This window comes from Triticum urartu, chromosome 3A (assembly GCF_056163025.1).
Source record: "Triticum urartu cultivar PI428250 chromosome 3A, HENAU_Tu73, whole genome shotgun sequence".
Taxonomy (NCBI): Eukaryota; Viridiplantae; Streptophyta; class Magnoliopsida; order Poales; family Poaceae; genus Triticum; species Triticum urartu.
Window position 1 is genome coordinate 633,349,878 of NC_141875.1, and position 17,142 is coordinate 633,367,019.

Sequence of the window (17,142 nt, forward strand, 5' to 3'; positions counted from 1 at the left end):
AGCGAATATGATCCACACTGGGCTTCCAATGTAAAATTGTAAAGACGAATTTCGAAAAAGAAAATCCTGAAACGAACGAGATGACTAATACCTCTGAGAAGTGAGAACCGCTAAAAAGGACTATACCTTTGAGAAAGTGCAAAAATAGAGACAAAAGATGGAGATGCGGGGGATCAAACCCCATGCCTCTCGCATGCAAAGCGAACGTTCTACCATTTGAGCTACATCCCCAAGAGCAATTGATTCAAAAGTTATGCTTTCTAGACAAAAAGTATTTACTGTCACACAGTTTTGTCATAGTTGATTCACAACAAATATATGATGAATAACACTAGAACATGCTACTTTTCGAATTCTTCCTGGTGAGCTGAGAGTTGGAGGTAGTATCAGGCGCGCCTCAAGGTCCAGTGGCAGAATTGCTTTAATGAAGAGTCTTGAAGCTTTTGCCAATGTGCTTCCTTCGCATTTTGAGGGGGCCACATCCACATGTCCTTGCCATGCCAACATTGAATTTTCCTGAAATCTATCTTTGAATAGGCATTAGTTCAATGACATATATGTTGTTATTAATTAGCAAAACTACTCGAGGATTCGTTACACTTTCAATAGGGCATCCATCTCGGAGATCGCGCACACCCTAGTTGCTCTCGTATCACGCTAGCGAAGGAGCCACTGCCTTGCCCGCGGCCATCCTGCAACAAGCATGGATCATGATATCCGTGGTGCCCTTGGCGCGGAGGCCACAGTGGAGTACGTCGACATATGGCGTAGTCTCCTCTGTATCTCTCTAAGGCCGCAGCCCGGCACCATCCGTTGATGCTGGATGGATAGCGACGTATACACCACGAGAGTGCTGCACTTGCAACTAACTTGGAAACAATGGACTCGGCGCGCCTCGCCCGTCATGGACCGCCACACACATCTGAATGTGTTCCCTACGACCAAGAAGACGAGACAATGCATCACCTACTCATCGGCTGTGCCGTATCTTGCATCGTATGACACGCCATCCTCTCCCAGTATCTTTGACGGTGCCATGCCATCGCATACCCACCTAGTTCAACACCATACAAGAGGAAGTTCACACCTAGGTGAAAGCGGGTGCTAAAGGGCTAAGCCTCAACATCCATCTACTCTGATTTTCATGCTACTTGGGGCTAAGCAACCCCCTCTCTCTTAGCTGAAATGTGTTCTTGTATGCGTCTTCTAGCGTATGCTATACGAGAACCGTCATCATATAACTTCTACGCTCTATCAGTAGAATGATACGCAACATGCGTAATCCAGAAAAAGGGACCGCAATATAACGTTGGCTGGGAGAGGTTGACATTTGATATGAGTTGGCAGTTTCTTCATAAGGCATGGCATTTCCTCGGAAGAAGAGAATTTTTGCGCCAAAAAATGGCAGGATTTGTCATCTCCCACCTACGTACTAGTAGGTAATAAAATTGTAAAAGAAGAAAAAGATCCGCTTAACGTCCCCTCTCAGCGCTCGCCAGTTATCCTTACGAACAAGAGGCCGCAAGACGGCAAAACTCCGACCGAGTCGCATGCTTATGTGACCGACGTCGATGGAGATGGATGGATTTGCCGCTCTCCGGCAACGCAACATTTGGCCGTCTCTGGCCTTGCCGATGATAATCAGAACCCCATGCCGCCATGCCGGCGTGTCCTCCTCCACCCACCTCTCCCCGCGCACAAGTGAAACCACGCGCGCGCACGCCGGGCAAGCCACGTCACGGGACATGCGGCAGCTGCCATGTGGGGCCGCCGATCCTGGAGCCAACGTGGCAGCAAGTTAGGTCCGTGGTCAACATGACAGGGAACATCCATCCACCCACCCCCCACCCCACCTTCCCAGCCGTCTCCTTCCTCGGCTCTTCCTGTTCGAACTTGCCTTCCCCGAGCGAGACGAGAGCTCATCCAGCCGCCGGTCGCGAGGTCAGGTCACTCACCGCCTCGCCGCCAGCTGGTTTTCAGCGTGTCGTCCGCTCCGGCGATCGCCGGAGAGGGGAGTCCGTCGGCGGAACCCGGTGAGTTCCCGATCCCGGCCCCTGGTGCGGGAAAACTCTGAATCAAGCACCGGGAAACATTGGATCTGGTCTGATTCCTCGGAGCTCCTGGACTGGGACAGGCACGCTGCGAGCTTGGCTTCGCGGTGAACTGGTTCGAGCCGGCTCGCAGATCGCGGCCGGGTATAGTTGCCGAATGGGAGATCGGGGGGCGGCCGCGGTGGCGAGATGGTGACCGCGAGCTTCAGCCGGAGCACGTCGGCGCGGCTCACAGCGAGGGGCGGCGTAGGGAGCCCCCGGGTCTCGTCCGCGGCGGCCGCAAACCGCAAGTGGTGGGGGTCACCGTCTGGCCCGTCTTTCGAGAGCACCGTCGCCCTGGCCCTTTGCCTGGCCTCCGCCGCGCTCGTGCTCTCCTGCGGCCTGTACCTCTATGTTTCCCGGTACCTGGGCCAGGGCCAGGGCCAGGGCCGCGCGGTGGCCGAGTTCGCCGGCGACAGTCTGGACACCTGCAACGTGTTCGACGGCAGCTGGGTGCGGGACGAGAGGTACCCCCTGTACAACAGCTCGGAGTGCCCGTTCGCGGAGAGGGGGTTCAACTGCCTCGCCAACGGGAGGAGGAACACCGAGTACCTCAAGTGGCGGTGGAAGCCGCGGCAGTGCGACATGCCGCGCTTCAGCGCCCGGAGCGTGCTGGAGTGGCTGAGAGGGAAGAGGGTCGTGTTTGTGGGGGATTCAATGAGCCGAACACAGTGGGAGTCCTTCATCTGCATGCTCATGACAGGGGTGGACGACCCCAAGAAGGTTTATGAGGTGAATGGCAACCAGATCTCGAAGACGATCCGATTTTTAGGAGTGAGATTTGAGTCATTCAACCTCAGTGTGGAGTTCTTTCGGTCGGTGTTCCTTGTACAGCAGACCCCTGCTCCTCCTCTACATGTGACAAAAAGGGTCCGCGCGATTCTCAAGCTGGATAAGATGGATGATCTTAGCAGGAAATGGGTGAATGCCGACGTGCTTATTTTCAATTCAGGGCATTGGTGGACTCCCAGCAAATTATTTGACATGTGAGTGTTCTTGCTTTAATTCTTAGCATGTTTTGTTCGTGGGTAATTGTTTTGGGATTGTTATAATCACAACCATGCTGATTTGCAATTATCTGATCTTATATTTTGGTTTAGTATATCTGTCTCGAAACAAAAACGCTAGACTTACAGAAAAAAAACATTTGCAATTAGCTGTTTGTATATTTGGTTAAGTATACCTGTTTTTCAAAATAAAATCCTTAATAATTGATAGTGTGTGTGTATCAGTGTAAGCCAAGCAGGCACCAGAATGTTCCTTTGGAAGGAATCAATGACCAGGACTGATTGTAGCAAAACTTCCGAGGGTCACAAATAGACAAAAACGAATCACCGGATTGTGTTATTGCAAAGCTAACTTCATACCATTTCTAATTACCGGATTGTACTGCAAAGTTAACTCCGTACCATTTCTTGTTATTTCTTGAGGTCAAAGCAACATTAAAGGATGTTAGGTTCTTATGCGAAAACTTAGTGAGGCTGATATTAATAAATTGTAGGCCTCACCTGAGGAAGGTTGCTGGTTAGGCACTACTGAGTACGGGAGTATGTTTTGATGATGCTAGGTTTCATGCATCCATACCAGATTATTTCATTTTTTGGTATAAAAATTAGGCCCTGTTTTTCATGTTTGTAAGATATCGCCACAATTGTAAAGGCTGTGGCAAAAAATGATAAGCCTGCTATGACTGTGGCAAAAAATGATGCCAAGTACGGGAGTATGTTTTGATGATGCTAAGTTTCATGCATTTACTATTTGTTGGAGTTCAAATCTTACAAACATGGCAAAAATAGGGAGTAAATTTTAAATGCCAAAGAAACTTCATTGCCTGGTCTTAGTATGTGTTGGAATTTGTTGTTATTATTGAACAAATTTGAATTTTTTTTTGGCGGGGGTTGTTAATTATCAAGTAGTAACCTTTCTTTCATAAATCTTAGAGATTCTAGTTTGGTCTTTACAACAGGGGTTGTTATTTTGAGGCTGGAGGCTTGCTTAAACTGGGAACATCAGTTAATTCTGCTTTCAAAATGGCACTGGAAACATGGGCTTCATGGGTCAAGGAAAAAGTGGATTTAAAACGAACACGTGTCTTCTTCCGGACATATGAGCCATCTCATTGGAGGTGAGTTTCACACATACACTGAATTCTTTTCCCTAATATATTTTATTTTTCCTCATTATTACTTCATTATAATTCTAGCCTTTGAACGGAAGGTGTAATCCCGCTATGATTGTGGAGTACAGACATCATCCAAGTTATCATTTGAAAAACATACAGTAATTGTTTTTTCTTCTTATTTTCAGTGGCTTGAACCAAAAGGTATGCGAAGTAACAGAAAGACCTACAACCGAGGCCATAGGAGCTGACAGGAGTGAATTTAGGGATATACTTGCTGATGTTGTTGCGAACATGAGCGTTCCTGTCACTATACTGAATGTGACTTTGATGGGGGCCTTCAGGAGTGATGCGCATATTGGTATTTGGAGTCATCCTTCTACCATACTTGATTGTAGCCACTGGTGTCTTCCCGGAGTTCCAGATGCTTGGAATGAGCTAATATTTTCTCACCTTTTGACGGATGGTGAGTTTCTTATCTATGATAACATTCTTTCCTGGTGTTATTTAGGATAACAAAGTTAATACAAAGTTGGGTCATCTATTTTGGAACGGAAGGAGTAGTACCTTGTAGTGAATAAATAAAATATTGTTTGTCTGATATCTTGTTTCTGCTTGCAAGGAACCTGGAGTTTCTTGAACCATGCATAGATAGCTGTATATAGGAGTATTCGGTAGCTGTGCCGTCAACATGAGCTTTACAATTGTGTAGGGTCAAAATAGAATAGAGTGCAATAACTGAGACTCACATGTACAGTGTGAATGAATTCAGCATATATATGCTCAAGTACTGAAGCAACTCATTACGAAGTTATCCAGAATAAGCCTCAGATCTGGAACAAAAAATGTAGATCTAATGAATATGGTACAGAAAGCTGAAACCAATATTCAGCTGATTCCGGAAATTCGTATTTCATGAACTTAGTTTGTACTCCCTCCGACCCAAAATATAAGAACGTTTTTAACACCGGCATAGTGTCAAAAACGTTCTTATATTCTGGGACAGAGGGAGTAGTACTTAGTTCTGCAAGTATTTATGTCCTTAAACTTGGTGGCTCGCTCATTTTGGAGTTGAATAATGGCTCCTGACGCTGCCTCATTTCCAATTCCGCAGGTTGGCGAAAGCTGGCTGGCTGACTATTTGACTGTACACTCAACCTTTTGTTTTTCTGGTCGAGTTTCATGTTGCTTCTTGCATTTTTATGTGCTGATAAAAGGAGCGAAGACATTAAGTCTCGGCAGACAGCAGTATGCGTACAAGTTGCTCCATTCCTCATCCTTGCTTCGATTAGCTCCAGTAAGAATTGCATATCCCCTGTCATATAGATAGATGCTCGGCTGTTATCTGCTTTTGCGTTTTAGTCTTTTTGGACATAGAGAACATGGCAGTTTGTAACCTGCATGCACAAACCGATGGAATGCAATTTTGGAAATTCATCTCTCTCGCATGAAATCGGTCTGCCGTCATTTGTTTATGCGTCGTCACATTAAACAAAGCAGTTCTTCGCATCCAGAGACTCCCCCTGCTCTTCTGTAACTGCTATACGCGCAAAAAATCTGATATTTTGCAATCGGGGAAACTCATTTCTAATTGCATTGCTGCCTGGCCACTTCCACGGTTCAGGACGGCTGGGCGCCGACCTCTCTTCTCCACGTTTGTTGGTTCTCCATAATGAAAATGAAAATGAAATGATGCAAGGGGCAGTAGACCAATAGTATGCATGCCTACCTGCCCGGCGTGGCGGATCCATGCGTGTATTTCCTGACCGGCTGCTATGATGCCAGTTGCCATCAACGAGAGGCAAAGGCAACCCAAAGAGGAAAGCGTGCTGCCGTGCGGTTCCGCGATTTCAAGTGCCCCTGGACCTAAACCCTAGTGGCTGCCTCCGAGGAAAAAAGTGTGGTGGCCTGGGGGATTTAATCCGGCGGCGACACTAACGGGGGATGAGGTTGGTTGGGGGAGATTGCACGGGTGGAACAAAAGCAAACTTTGCTCAAAGCGCACTCTGTCGTTGGATGCACACGGAAAAAGGACTTCGGCGCCACCAAGAATTAAATGTGTTTTTGAATTTCTGTAAAGGTGCTTTTGTAAGTATTTATGCTACTTAATATATGGTCTTTAGCGAGCAGGGCATGTGTATAAAGTTTGACGGTGAAATACATTATGAGCAGATCTACACAAAAAAAAACAAATTTGTCCACTTTTAACAGTGAAGAGTGAACAGTGCACGTACCGTTCATCATTCTTAAAATCATGTTTTGTCATTTTCCTGTTCTTTAAATTTTACATTATGCTTGAGATTTCTTAGGTAGGATATTAACTACGAGCTTGTATTTAATACTGATATTAGGAAGGATATTAATTACAAACTCATATTACATATGCTAGTAATCACATGTTTGTTTTGCAGGGTGATGGTAATTGCGTACTTTTTCGTTCTTTTATATAAAGTGTATTTTTTTTATAAAATTTCACAACATAAGATGCATTTCTTTCAATTCCTTCAAAAAATTAGCCCTACAGAAAAAAGAAAAGTACCGATTGTCTGCATCTCTCTTTCTAAAAAAGGGAAATTATTTCTTCCCCGATTGCATGTATCTCTTTATACCCTGGCCTAACTGATTTACTTGTCGTTAGCAAACGAATTATCCATGGGTAATTCCGTTATAAATTCTCTATAATTTTGTGCCTTGGTCACCGTGACAAGTAAAATACACCTTACATAAAGGAACGAAGAGAGTACATGGTTAGTGCCAACATTGAAATTTGGTATTGACATCAATTGCACACTAAATATGTTGAGCACTCATTTGTTGAAGCAATTTAGGTCGTTGGGTTGATATAGTTTGATGGTCGAGTTTAATTGGATCTTCCCTTTGGATATTTTTATAGTAGTATATAGATAGATAAACATGAGTAGGGCATTTTGAAGACCGAGCTTCATGGAGCCCTTTATTTTGAATAATTCAAAATTCATAAATTTCAGTTCCAAAAAATTCTGAAAAAAATTCACATGTATGCAAGGATGTAAAGTGTATGTATGAAAAATTTCAGGATGAAATACGTTGAATCGCAAGCTGTACAAAAAAACCAAAATCATGGACTTTATATGCTAAAAGGCCCCAAATTTGTCTTTTTTGCGTAACTCACATTTTAATGTATTTCGACTTGAAAATTTGCATACATGTACATTATGTATCTAGGTATATGTGTATTTATTTTCAGAATTTTTGAACCTGAAAAGTTCGAATTTTGAAGTTTTCAAATAAATGCCTCCATGGAGCTTTGTCTCCGTTTGCCATTTTCGGATAAACATTCCTTTTTCTGGGATAGGGAAGGGTCTAGAAGGACCAAAGAGGTGGAGCAGTACATCTTACAACCAAGACCTATAAGAAAACAAAAAATACACGAAAGTCACTAACTTTTATAAGGAGAAACCCCCCAAGCAACATAGAAAATTGTAGTTTGGTTTCAAATCCACCTCCACTCAAAACCAACCACGACGTCGCCAAAGACGAAACAACTTGATACGCCACGACCTCCATAGCAGCACCAGCAGCAGGTCATGGACTTGAAGAAAATATGCCCAAGAGGCAATAATAAAGTTGTTATTTTATATTTCCTTATTCATGATAAATGTTTATTATTCATGCTAGAATGGTATTGATCGAAAATTTAAATACATGTGTGAATACATAAACAAATACTATGTCCCTAGTAAGTTTTTACTAGACTAGCTCGTTGATCAAAGATGGTTAAGGTTTCCTAACCATGGACATGTGTTGTCATTTAATAACGGGATCACATCACTAGGAGAATGATGCGATGGACAAGACCCATCCGTTAGCTTAGCATATTGATCATTCAGTTTATTGCTATTGCTTTCTTCATGTCAAATACACATTCCTTGGACTATGAGATTATGCAACTCCTAGATACCGGAGGAATACCTTGTGTGGTATCAAACGTCACAACGTAACTGAGTGATCATAAAGATGCTCTACAGGTATCTCCAAATGTGTTTGTTGAGTTGGCATAGATCGAGATTATGATTTGTCACTCCGAGTATCAGAGAGGTATCTCTCGGCCCTGTCAGTAATACACATCATAAACTTGCAAACAAACGACTAAGGAGTTAGTTACGAGGTGATGTATTACGGAACGAGTAAAGAGATTTTCAGTAATGAGATTGAAGTAGGTATAGAGATACCGATGATCGAATCTCGGGCAAGTAACATAATGATGGACAAAGGGAATTATGTATATTGTCATAACAGTTCGACCGATAAAGATCTTCGTAGAATATGTATGAGCCAATATGGGCATCCAGGTTCCGCTATTGGTTATTGACCGGAAAGGTGTCTCGGTCATGTCTACATAGTTCTCAAACCCGTAGGGTCTGCATGCTTAACGTTCGTTGACGATATAGTGTTACATGAATTATATGATTTGGTGACTGAATGTTGTTTGGAGTCCCGGATAAGGTCACGGACATGACGAGGAATGGTCGGGAGGTAAAGATTGATATATAGGACGATGATATTCGGACACCGAAAGGATTTTGGGATGCACCAGGTAGCCATCGGGTCACTGAAAGGGGTTCCGGACACCCCCCAGTAGGTATATGGGCTTAATGGGCCAAGGGAGGGACAGACCAGCCCACAGGGGGCTGGTGCGCCCCTTTCCCTAGCCGGCCAACCCTATGGAAGGAAAAAGAGGAGGGCTAGCCCCTCCTGCCTTTCCCTCTCATGAAAGAAAGGAAAGGGGGGGCATCCTCCCTGCCTCCCCCCCCCCCCCCCGCACCTAAACATGGCAGGGGGCGCCACTTGGGAGGAAACGCCAAGTAGGATTCAGCCTACTTGGGGCGCCCTCATGGTTGCTCCCTCCTCCCCCACCTATATATATATATATATATATATATATATATATATATATGAGGGAGGGGCGCCTAGCACACAAGAACAGAATCTTAGCCGTGTGCGGCGTCCCCCTCCACCGTTTACACCACCGGTCATATTTTCGTAGTGCTTAGGCGAAGGCCTGCGGAGATCATTTCACGATCACCGTCCGTCACCTCGCCGCCGTGAACTCATCCACTATCTCGCCCTCTTGCTGGATCAAGAAGGCGGATGACTCCACCGAGCTGAACGTGTGCTAAACGCGGAGGTGTTGTACGTTCGGTACTCGATCGGTTGGATCGTGAAGAAAGTTCGACTACATCAACCGCGTTGTGAAACGCTTCCGCTTACGGTCTACAAGGGTACGTAGACACACTCTTTCCCCTCGTTGCTATGCATCTCCATGGATAGATCATCGTGTGTGTGTATTTTTTTTCTCCATGCAACGTTTCCCAACAGGACTTCGAGTAGAAGCTTTATTGCCTCCCCGTTGGCTCCTGGCCCGGGAGAAAGAAATATGCCCATCTTTCGCCCAGAAAGATTGAAGGCATCGTGACGAAGCCGACAAACAACCACCATAGTAGGTGCATAGATTATCCATGGTCGACATCGATGAGGAGCTCCGACACAACCCGCAAAAATGATCTCTCCACAACTCCTAAGCTCTTTACACATCTCCATGCTGGCTCCAAGATCCGAGGACAAGCGATGGGCCATCCTTCCATGAAGAAGATTATGGCTAACGTGGTTATTGCGGGAGTAACTTCCAGATCCGCTTCCATCCATTCCTCTCAACCGAGTCGGAGCATCACTGGAGAGCGAATCGAAGTGCTCCCCAGAGTCGCCCGCACACACCAAGATCCAAGAAAAAAAACTCCCAAAAAGAAAAAAAGGTGCGGGGTTCAAACTTCAAACTCACGTTCATCGCCATGGATGAGAGGGAGAGGAGGTTGAGGAAGAACCAAAGAGGATCTAGATTTGAGCGCCTCATAAAGAGAAGCACGAAGAAAACGATCCTAACACAAATCATGAAGTCACAGACACACACACTCCTTCCAATCTTCTCCGGCGGACAACGTCGATGAAGGAGGGTGGTCATAACCAAGCACAAGGCTGACCTCACTCACAACTTATATGAACGAGAGGGAGATGAAGAGAGGGGAAGAATGAGGGTGAACTCAATATGTATTTAGATAAAGACTTCAATTATGAGTAACTTCATACCTATTTGAATATCCATACAAAATGAAATAAACCCTCGCTCAGATCGAATCACTTTCCAGTATGAGAACATGGTGTAGCATGGAACTATCTAGCCCGCCCGTGTTCAAGTTATGAAGTGACCTGTGATGTTTAGAGTTTTTTTATATAAAATATGTCTCCAAGGGCTAGTCTTGAATGGTCTCATTTTTTAATCACTTTCTAGAATTGTTTTGAGATCTTTCTTAATTGGCTTTTTTTGCATGGTTCTTACTTGGCTACTACTCAACTTTAATACTCCCTCAGTCTCAAAATTCTTGTTTTAAATTTTTCTAAATACAGATGTATCAAGTCACGTTTTAGTATTAGATGCATCCGTATCTAGACGAATCTAAGACAAGAATTTTGAGACGGAGGGAGTACGACTTTATAATTGGTCATTAAAAAATATATTTCCCTATTAATTCGATCCTTCTTCCCCAGCCCAGTCCAAGGCTTGACCAAGCGTGCTGCCCCTCCCTCTCTCTCGACGATATAACCAACCCCAAACCCCCACAACGCCGGCCATCCACACACACTCCATTGGGCACAATTCCACCATCAGCAATGCCTCCTCCCCTTCGCATCCTCACCCTCCTCCTCCTCCTCCACCTCCCCTTCGCCCTCTCCTCCCGCCACCACCACAAAGCCCCGGCGCCGCCGCCCCGAAAGGCGCCTCCTCCGACGGCCAACTACGCGGCGCCGCTCCTAGTCCTCCTCGCCTGCAACTACGCGAGTCGGAGAGTCCCCGGAGAGAGAATCGAAGTGCCCCCAATGCAGCCGGCGGACACCAAGAAAAAACTCTCAAAGAAAGAAAAAAGGTGCGGGGTTGTGAGGACTATGGCGACCGAAGCAAACACGTCGCCATGGTTCTGACCAAAAGGTGCCAACATAAGAGTCACCTATTGGGCTTATTCAAACTTTCGCCTCACGTTAATCACCATGGATGAGAGGGAGGGGAGGTTGCGAAAGAACAAGGGAAGATATGGATTTGACCGCCTCATAAAGAGAAGTATGAAAATAAGGATCCTAACACTATGCACGGACACACCCTCCTTTCATCCTTCTCCGGTGGACAACGTCAATGAAAGAGGAAGGAAGAAGGGTGGTCATAATCAAGCACAAGGCTGACCTCACTCACAACTTACATGAACGAGAGGGAGATGGAGAGAGGGGTAGAATGATGGATGAACTCAACATAATTAGATAATGGATAATGACCCTGATAAGTGACACACGTGTAGCACGGACACATGGCAACTCCAAACATTTTTTATGACAAGTTTAGTGACGTGAGGATGGCAAGTTTAGTTATCAAGTATGACAATTTCTTTTTGGATGACAAGTTTTAGTTTTTTTTGGGTGGGAGGGAGGGTGGGGGGGGGGGTTGGTTTTTTTTTCCTGATGGCAACTTTAGTTGTAAAAAAACGTTAGTCAGAGTGTTTCGTGTCACACATGTGACATTTATCGTCTGTGTTAGATAAAGACTTCAAATATGAGTAAATCCATACAAAAAAGAAATAAACTCTCGTCAGATTAAATCACTTTCCAGTATGCAATTTGTGTGGGATCTTTCTTGATTTCTTTTTGCAGTACATTAATTCGCTCTACGTCGCAGCTTTAATACGACTTTATAATTGGTCATAAAAATATATTTCCCTATTAATTCGATCCTTCTTCCCCAACCCAGTCCAAGCCTTGACCAAGCGCGCTGCCCCCTCTCTCTCTCTCGCCGATATAACCAACCCCAAACCCCCACAACGCCGGCCATCCACACACACACTCCACTGCGCACAATTCCACCATCAGCAATGCCTCCTCCCCTCCGCCTCCTCGCCCTCCTCCTCCTCCTCCACCTCCCCTTCGCCCTCTCCTCCCGCCACCACCACAAAGCCCCGGCGCCGCCGCCCCGGAAGGCGCCTCCTCCGGCGGCCAACTACGCGGCGCCGCTCCCCGTCCTCCTCGCCTGCAACGCCACCCGCTTCCGGCCCGCCTGCGTCGCCACGCTCTCCGCCGCCAACGTCACCGCCGCGTCCTCCCCCTCCGACCTCCTCGGCGCCACGCTCTCCGCGCTCCGCGCCCGCTTCCCGCCGGCCGTCTCCACCGCGCGCTCCGTCCTCGCCTCCTCCAAGAACGTCAACCTCACGACCGCCGCCACCAACTGCCTCACCGCCCTCTCCCTCTCCTCGCACCGCCTCGAGCCGCCGCCCTCGCCGTCGGCGCTCATGCCCGCCTCCGCCTCGCTCCTCCACCTCTACGACTGCTGGTCCGCCTACAAGTACGTCAACTTCTCGCGGACCATCTACGATGCCATGGCGTACCTCAACGACACCATCACCGTCAACAGCAACTACATCTCCATGCTCGCCGCGCTGAAGCGGTACGGCGACGACACGTCCGCCTGGGCGCCGCCGCAGACGGAGCGCGACGGGTACTGGCCTTCGCCCGCGGCGTCGGGGGCCGACGTGGACGCGCTCGGCGTGCCCAAGGGGCTCCCCGCGGACGCGACGGTGTGCGGCGCCGGGTGCGACTACAGGACAGTGCGGGAGGCGGTGGCGGCCGCGCCGGACAACGGGGGCAAGAGGTTCGTGGTGTACGTGAAGGCAGGCGTGTACAAGGAGACGGTGAGCGTGCCGTGGGAGAAGACCAACCTGGTGCTGGTCGGCGACGGCATGGGGAAGACGGTCCTCACCGGCGACCTCAACGCGGACACGCCCGGCGTGTCCACGTTCAACACGGCCACCGTAGGTGCGTACACGCGTCGCCACACGCACTTACTCCTTCGTATCTGTACGTATTTATGTGGGGGTATACCGTATACGTACGTACTACACCGATGGATTTGCCAGCATAGTTTGTACTGCGATCGTACACGTACTACGTCCACGAAATGAATGCGGTGGCGTTAAAGACGCCGCTCGTGATCGACCGGCCGCCCCATCGCTCTTTGTCCGCACCTAAAACGCTTTCCGTCAAGTTTGTTCTGATCTGGACAATCAATTCGTACCTTTTGTGCGTTACAATCAGTTACGCTATTAGCAAATTATATTTTTGGATCAGCTAGTATTATTAAGGAGGAAATATTTGGCCAAATGGCAAAAATAATCCCCCAAAACAAAGCTATATGCGGTGATCTAGGTACCCAAATGACAACCCAACCATGCACTTTGGAGACTTCAAAAAAACATGCACTTTGGATGATTTCAGCGGCCCGAAACAAAACCAACGACCAGTCTATTTCTAAGATTTTTAACTTGACCGGCGGCGGCGATCTTCCATGGCGGAAGCGACAATGCGACGTGCCGACGCCGACCACGGGTCCTAGGTGAGACAAACACTGAACTTTCCCGTGCTCTATGCAACCCTATCAAGCAAGAAGAAAAACACGCTTCGACAATACTCCAGTCCGGACGGCGAGCTATTTTCATCACAGAGAAAAAGTCGCATCACGGTCCACAATTTTAACTTTGTCAGGCGAATCTGCGACCCACATGTCACGGGCCGCGAGTTTTCTCGACCAGCACAGTGATCGACCATGTCGTAACTTTGCGCTTTTTCATTCATTTCCAGGCGTGCTCGCGGACGGCTTCATGGCGCGCGACCTGACGATCGCGAACACGGCGGGGCCGGACGCGCACCAGGCGGTGGCGTTCCGGTCCACGGGCGACCGCACGGTGCTGGACACGGTGGAGCTGCTGGGGCACCAGGACACGCTGTACGTGCACGCCATGCGCCAGTTCTACACCCGCTGCCGCGTGGCCGGCACGGTGGACTTCGTCTTCGGCAACTCGGCCGCCGTGCTCCACGACAGCGACCTCGTCGTGCTGCCCCGGCAGCTGCGGCCGGAGAAGGGCGAGACGGACGCGCTGACGGCGCAGGGCCGCACCGACCCGGCGCAGCCCACGGGGATCGTGCTCCGGGGCTGCCGCGTCAACGGCAGCGACGAGTACATGGTCTTCTACCGGCAGAAGCCCGGCGTGCACCACGTGTTCCTCGGCCGGCCGTGGAAGGAGTACTCCCGCACGGTGTTCGTCGGGTGCACGATGGCTGAGATCGTGCGGCCCGAGGGGTGGATGCCATGGAGCGGCGACTTCGCGCTCAAGACGCTCTACTACGGGGAGTATGATAGCGCCGGCCCTGGCGCCGGCGGGCGGGGAGGCGGCAGGGTGGCGTGGAGCAGCCAGGTGCCCAAGGAGCGCGTCGACGTCTACAGCGTCGCCAGCTTCATACAGGGGGACGAGTGGATACCCAAAGTGAAGTAGGCTTTTTAGTCCTGGTAGCATGCATAATCGATACCGTCAGAAAAAAAAGAGCATGCATAATCGAGCTCGCGTGGGCTGGTGGACCGGTCGGCGATGATCGTGCCACTCGGTCACGGATGTACTGCAGTCGTTGCAGTTATGCAAATGCAGTGGTGCCTAACGCAAATGGGAGTGGGCGCCGATCTTGATCGGTGTTGATTGGTGAACACTCCACTGGGAAGCTAGTGGCCTTACGGCTAAGCACGATCAATAATGGCCGCCAAATCTAGCGGGCAGTTTCCACCTAGGGCGAGATGGATGTGGCCAGAACACGGAGAGGAGGGGCAGATTGAGATAGGATCGGCGTGCAGTTTCCCCATAGCATGCGTGACGCAACGCGAGAGCATTATGTAGTATCGAATGATCACATCTGACCCGTGGTTGTGGTGGTCCACGACGTCCATCACGAGCTGCATCCTTCCAGTGCGCTATCCTATTCCGATCCGTCGCTGCACCGCTGCGGTCTGCATTCGCAGCGCCGCCCTATGGACCCAACCAGCTTTGGAACTTTTGGAGTTTGGTTCCTGGCCGGTTGTGGGGCAGTACGGACTCCGTCACTAAGGCACGACTCGTGCGCCGGTGTGCCGTGACTCGATCCATCAGTTCAGATTCCAGACCAGGACGGCAAAGAATTACTCTACTCGCTTAGCTTGCAGCATCTCTAGCATATACGGAGTAGTATCTTGCAAACCGCGCTACTATGAATTTTGTTTACGATATAAAAACAAATTCAACAAACATATGCCACATAATTTATATTTTTTTAACTACTAGTTCGCGCCAGTTCATACTGGCTTAAAACATAATAAAAACCTAACTCTACTCATCATCATCACCGGGCTTCTCGACGTGGAGGTGGTACTCCATCAACGAGTTGGAGAGGTTGCCGCAAAAAAAAACGAGTTGGAGAGGACGAACGCCACGTCGTACACCTCCTTCGCCGCCGCCATCCACCTTGTACATCCGGGCGGACGGCCTGGTCACTGACCGGTCAAAAAGCCCGAGCCCAGACGAGCGCTTCAAACCAGCCTCAAACGCCCCAGTTGACCGACACCCCTTATATCCAACCCAAATATTGAAAGGCTCGGCCGCGTCCACCACGTTGGCTCCGGCTCACGCTGGCCCATCGGACCCCACATGTATTTGTCCCCATCCGCTCCCTGGATCAAACCCTAGCCACTTCCTTCCACTCCACTCTTCCACCCAAGCTCTCGTCCGGCGATCTTCGGCCTTCTCCGGCATGGCGAGCAGCGAACCTGACTCTGACTAGTCCGGATCCCTCGACTGGTCTGTCGTCTCGTGCGGGTTGGATGAGGCAATAGTCGTCCGCATTGCACTCCAAAGCTCCTGGGAGAACAACGCCCGACCGACGGCGGGATCTGTTTGACGCGAGTCCATTGCGTCGGGGCATCGGGCGCTCGGACCCTTTGGGGTTGGATCATGCGGTCCTCCCAGGAGCCTTCCAATCTTCCTTTCCCCATCACCGGTCCGCCGGAGTTTGAGTGCTACGGGGACCGATGTGCCCGCTGTGGGAAGGAAAGGATGAGGGCGGCCGATGCCCGCCTCGATGTAGGGAGGGGCTTGGGGAGCGAGGGAGGGGCTGCGCGTGGCAGAGGAGCCAGGGACGCGCAGTTGGGCTACGGCTGCATGGGCAGGGCACGAGCGCTTCACAGAGCACGTGATGTGTGCATGCCAACCTCACGGTCACCACCTGGTGCTGATACCTGGGTGGTTTTGGCCGCGTCTGGCTATCAGTGGCGGAGCTTAGTGAGGGCCAAAGGGGGCAATGCCCCCTTACCAAATTTATTTCTTCGTATAAACACATAGTAATATTTAATAATATTTGAACAAACTTTAATAGAATACACTAGATTAGGCCCCTCAACTCTATTTAAGACTCATTTAGCCCCCTCTCAAATCGCGTTGAAGCTCTGCCACTGCTGGCTATGTCCAGTAGCTAGGGGGGCTAAGATAGGCATGTGTGCGGCTGCAGTTGGGGGGCTGGTGCAGTGAGGTGAGTACAAGTTCTTCTAGAAGGTTTTGGACAAAAGGTGTTTGTTGTTTGCAAAGTGCAAATGAACTAGAGTTAGGATGTGAGATTTGGTGTGGTTGGTTTAGTCACTAGGGTGAGTGGGTATGCAAATTTGCAGAACAAATGGGCCCCTCTAGCTAGTACTTGTTGTACAACTTGAAAGAAGGGTCAGAATGCAAAAGTGGAAGAGGGGCTCAAATGCAAAAGTTCCTAGTGGAGCAAGGGACTTTTCTGAAGTATATTTGATCCAAAGAAATTATGATAATTATCTAGAAATTTTCCTAAGCACTAAAGTGGTGGTTGCTTCATAACTTAGGTGTTCTAGGGCATATATCTCAAAAGAATATGATCTTAGGGTTTTGGGGTAGGGGTGCAAGTGAGGCTATCCTATAGAGAGATATAGCTAGTGAGAGAGGTTTTTATTTAGCTTTATGTTGGTTAAGTCCAGATGAGTTGACTGAG

The 17,142-nt window shown here is 48.7% G+C and overlaps 2 protein-coding genes across 3 annotated transcripts; both read left to right on the top strand.

Moving 5' to 3' along the window:
- The first annotated feature begins 1,839 nt into the window (after window positions 1–1,839).
- LOC125545612 (protein trichome berefringence-like 7) lies at window positions 1,840–6,449 on the top strand. 2 transcript variants are annotated; one of them, XM_048709624.2, is made up of 5 exons: window positions 1,840–2,033; window positions 2,135–3,076; window positions 4,057–4,215; window positions 4,398–4,675; window positions 5,324–5,650. In XM_048709624.2, the coding sequence occupies exons 2-5, from the start codon at window positions 2,241–2,243 to the stop codon at window positions 5,344–5,346; spliced, it is 1,296 nt and encodes a 431-aa protein (XP_048565581.1). In that variant the 5' UTR covers window positions 1,840–2,033; window positions 2,135–2,240; the 3' UTR covers window positions 5,347–5,650. The 2 variants fall into 2 exon arrangements, with proteins under 2 accessions (XP_048565581.1, XP_087369821.1); XM_087513695.1 differs by lacking the exon at window positions 5,324–5,650 and adding an exon at window positions 5,995–6,449 and having other exon boundaries at window positions 1,840–3,076.
- A 5,630-nt stretch (window positions 6,450–12,079) lies between these two features.
- LOC125547085 (Plant invertase/pectin methylesterase inhibitor superfamily) lies at window positions 12,080–14,815 on the top strand. Its single transcript, XM_048711104.2, has 2 exons — window positions 12,080–13,095; window positions 13,918–14,815. Exons 1-2 carry the CDS (start codon window positions 12,159–12,161, stop codon window positions 14,607–14,609), a joined length of 1,629 nt encoding a protein of 542 aa, XP_048567061.2. The 5' UTR covers window positions 12,080–12,158; the 3' UTR covers window positions 14,610–14,815.
- Window positions 14,816–17,142: the final 2,327 nt, after the last annotated feature.

Bases quoted from the DNA above. Each gene is read 5' to 3' on its own strand.
- LOC125545612 (XM_087513695.1), top strand. From the start codon at position 2,241: ATGGTGACCGCGAGCTTCAGCCGGAGCACGTCGGCGCGGCTCACAGCG. The intron at 4,216-4,397 runs GTGAGTTTCACA...TCTTATTTTCAG, and splicing joins TATGAGCCATCTCATTGGAG to TGGCTTGAACCAAAAGGTAT. The intron at 4,676-5,994 runs GTGAGTTTCTTA...CTATGATGCCAG, and splicing joins TTCTCACCTTTTGACGGATG to TTGCCATCAACGAGAGGCAA.
- LOC125547085 (XM_048711104.2), top strand. From the start codon at position 12,159: ATGCCTCCTCCCCTCCGCCTCCTCGCCCTCCTCCTCCTCCTCCACCTC. The intron at 13,096-13,917 runs GTGCGTACACGC...ATTCATTTCCAG, and splicing joins GTTCAACACGGCCACCGTAG to GCGTGCTCGCGGACGGCTTC.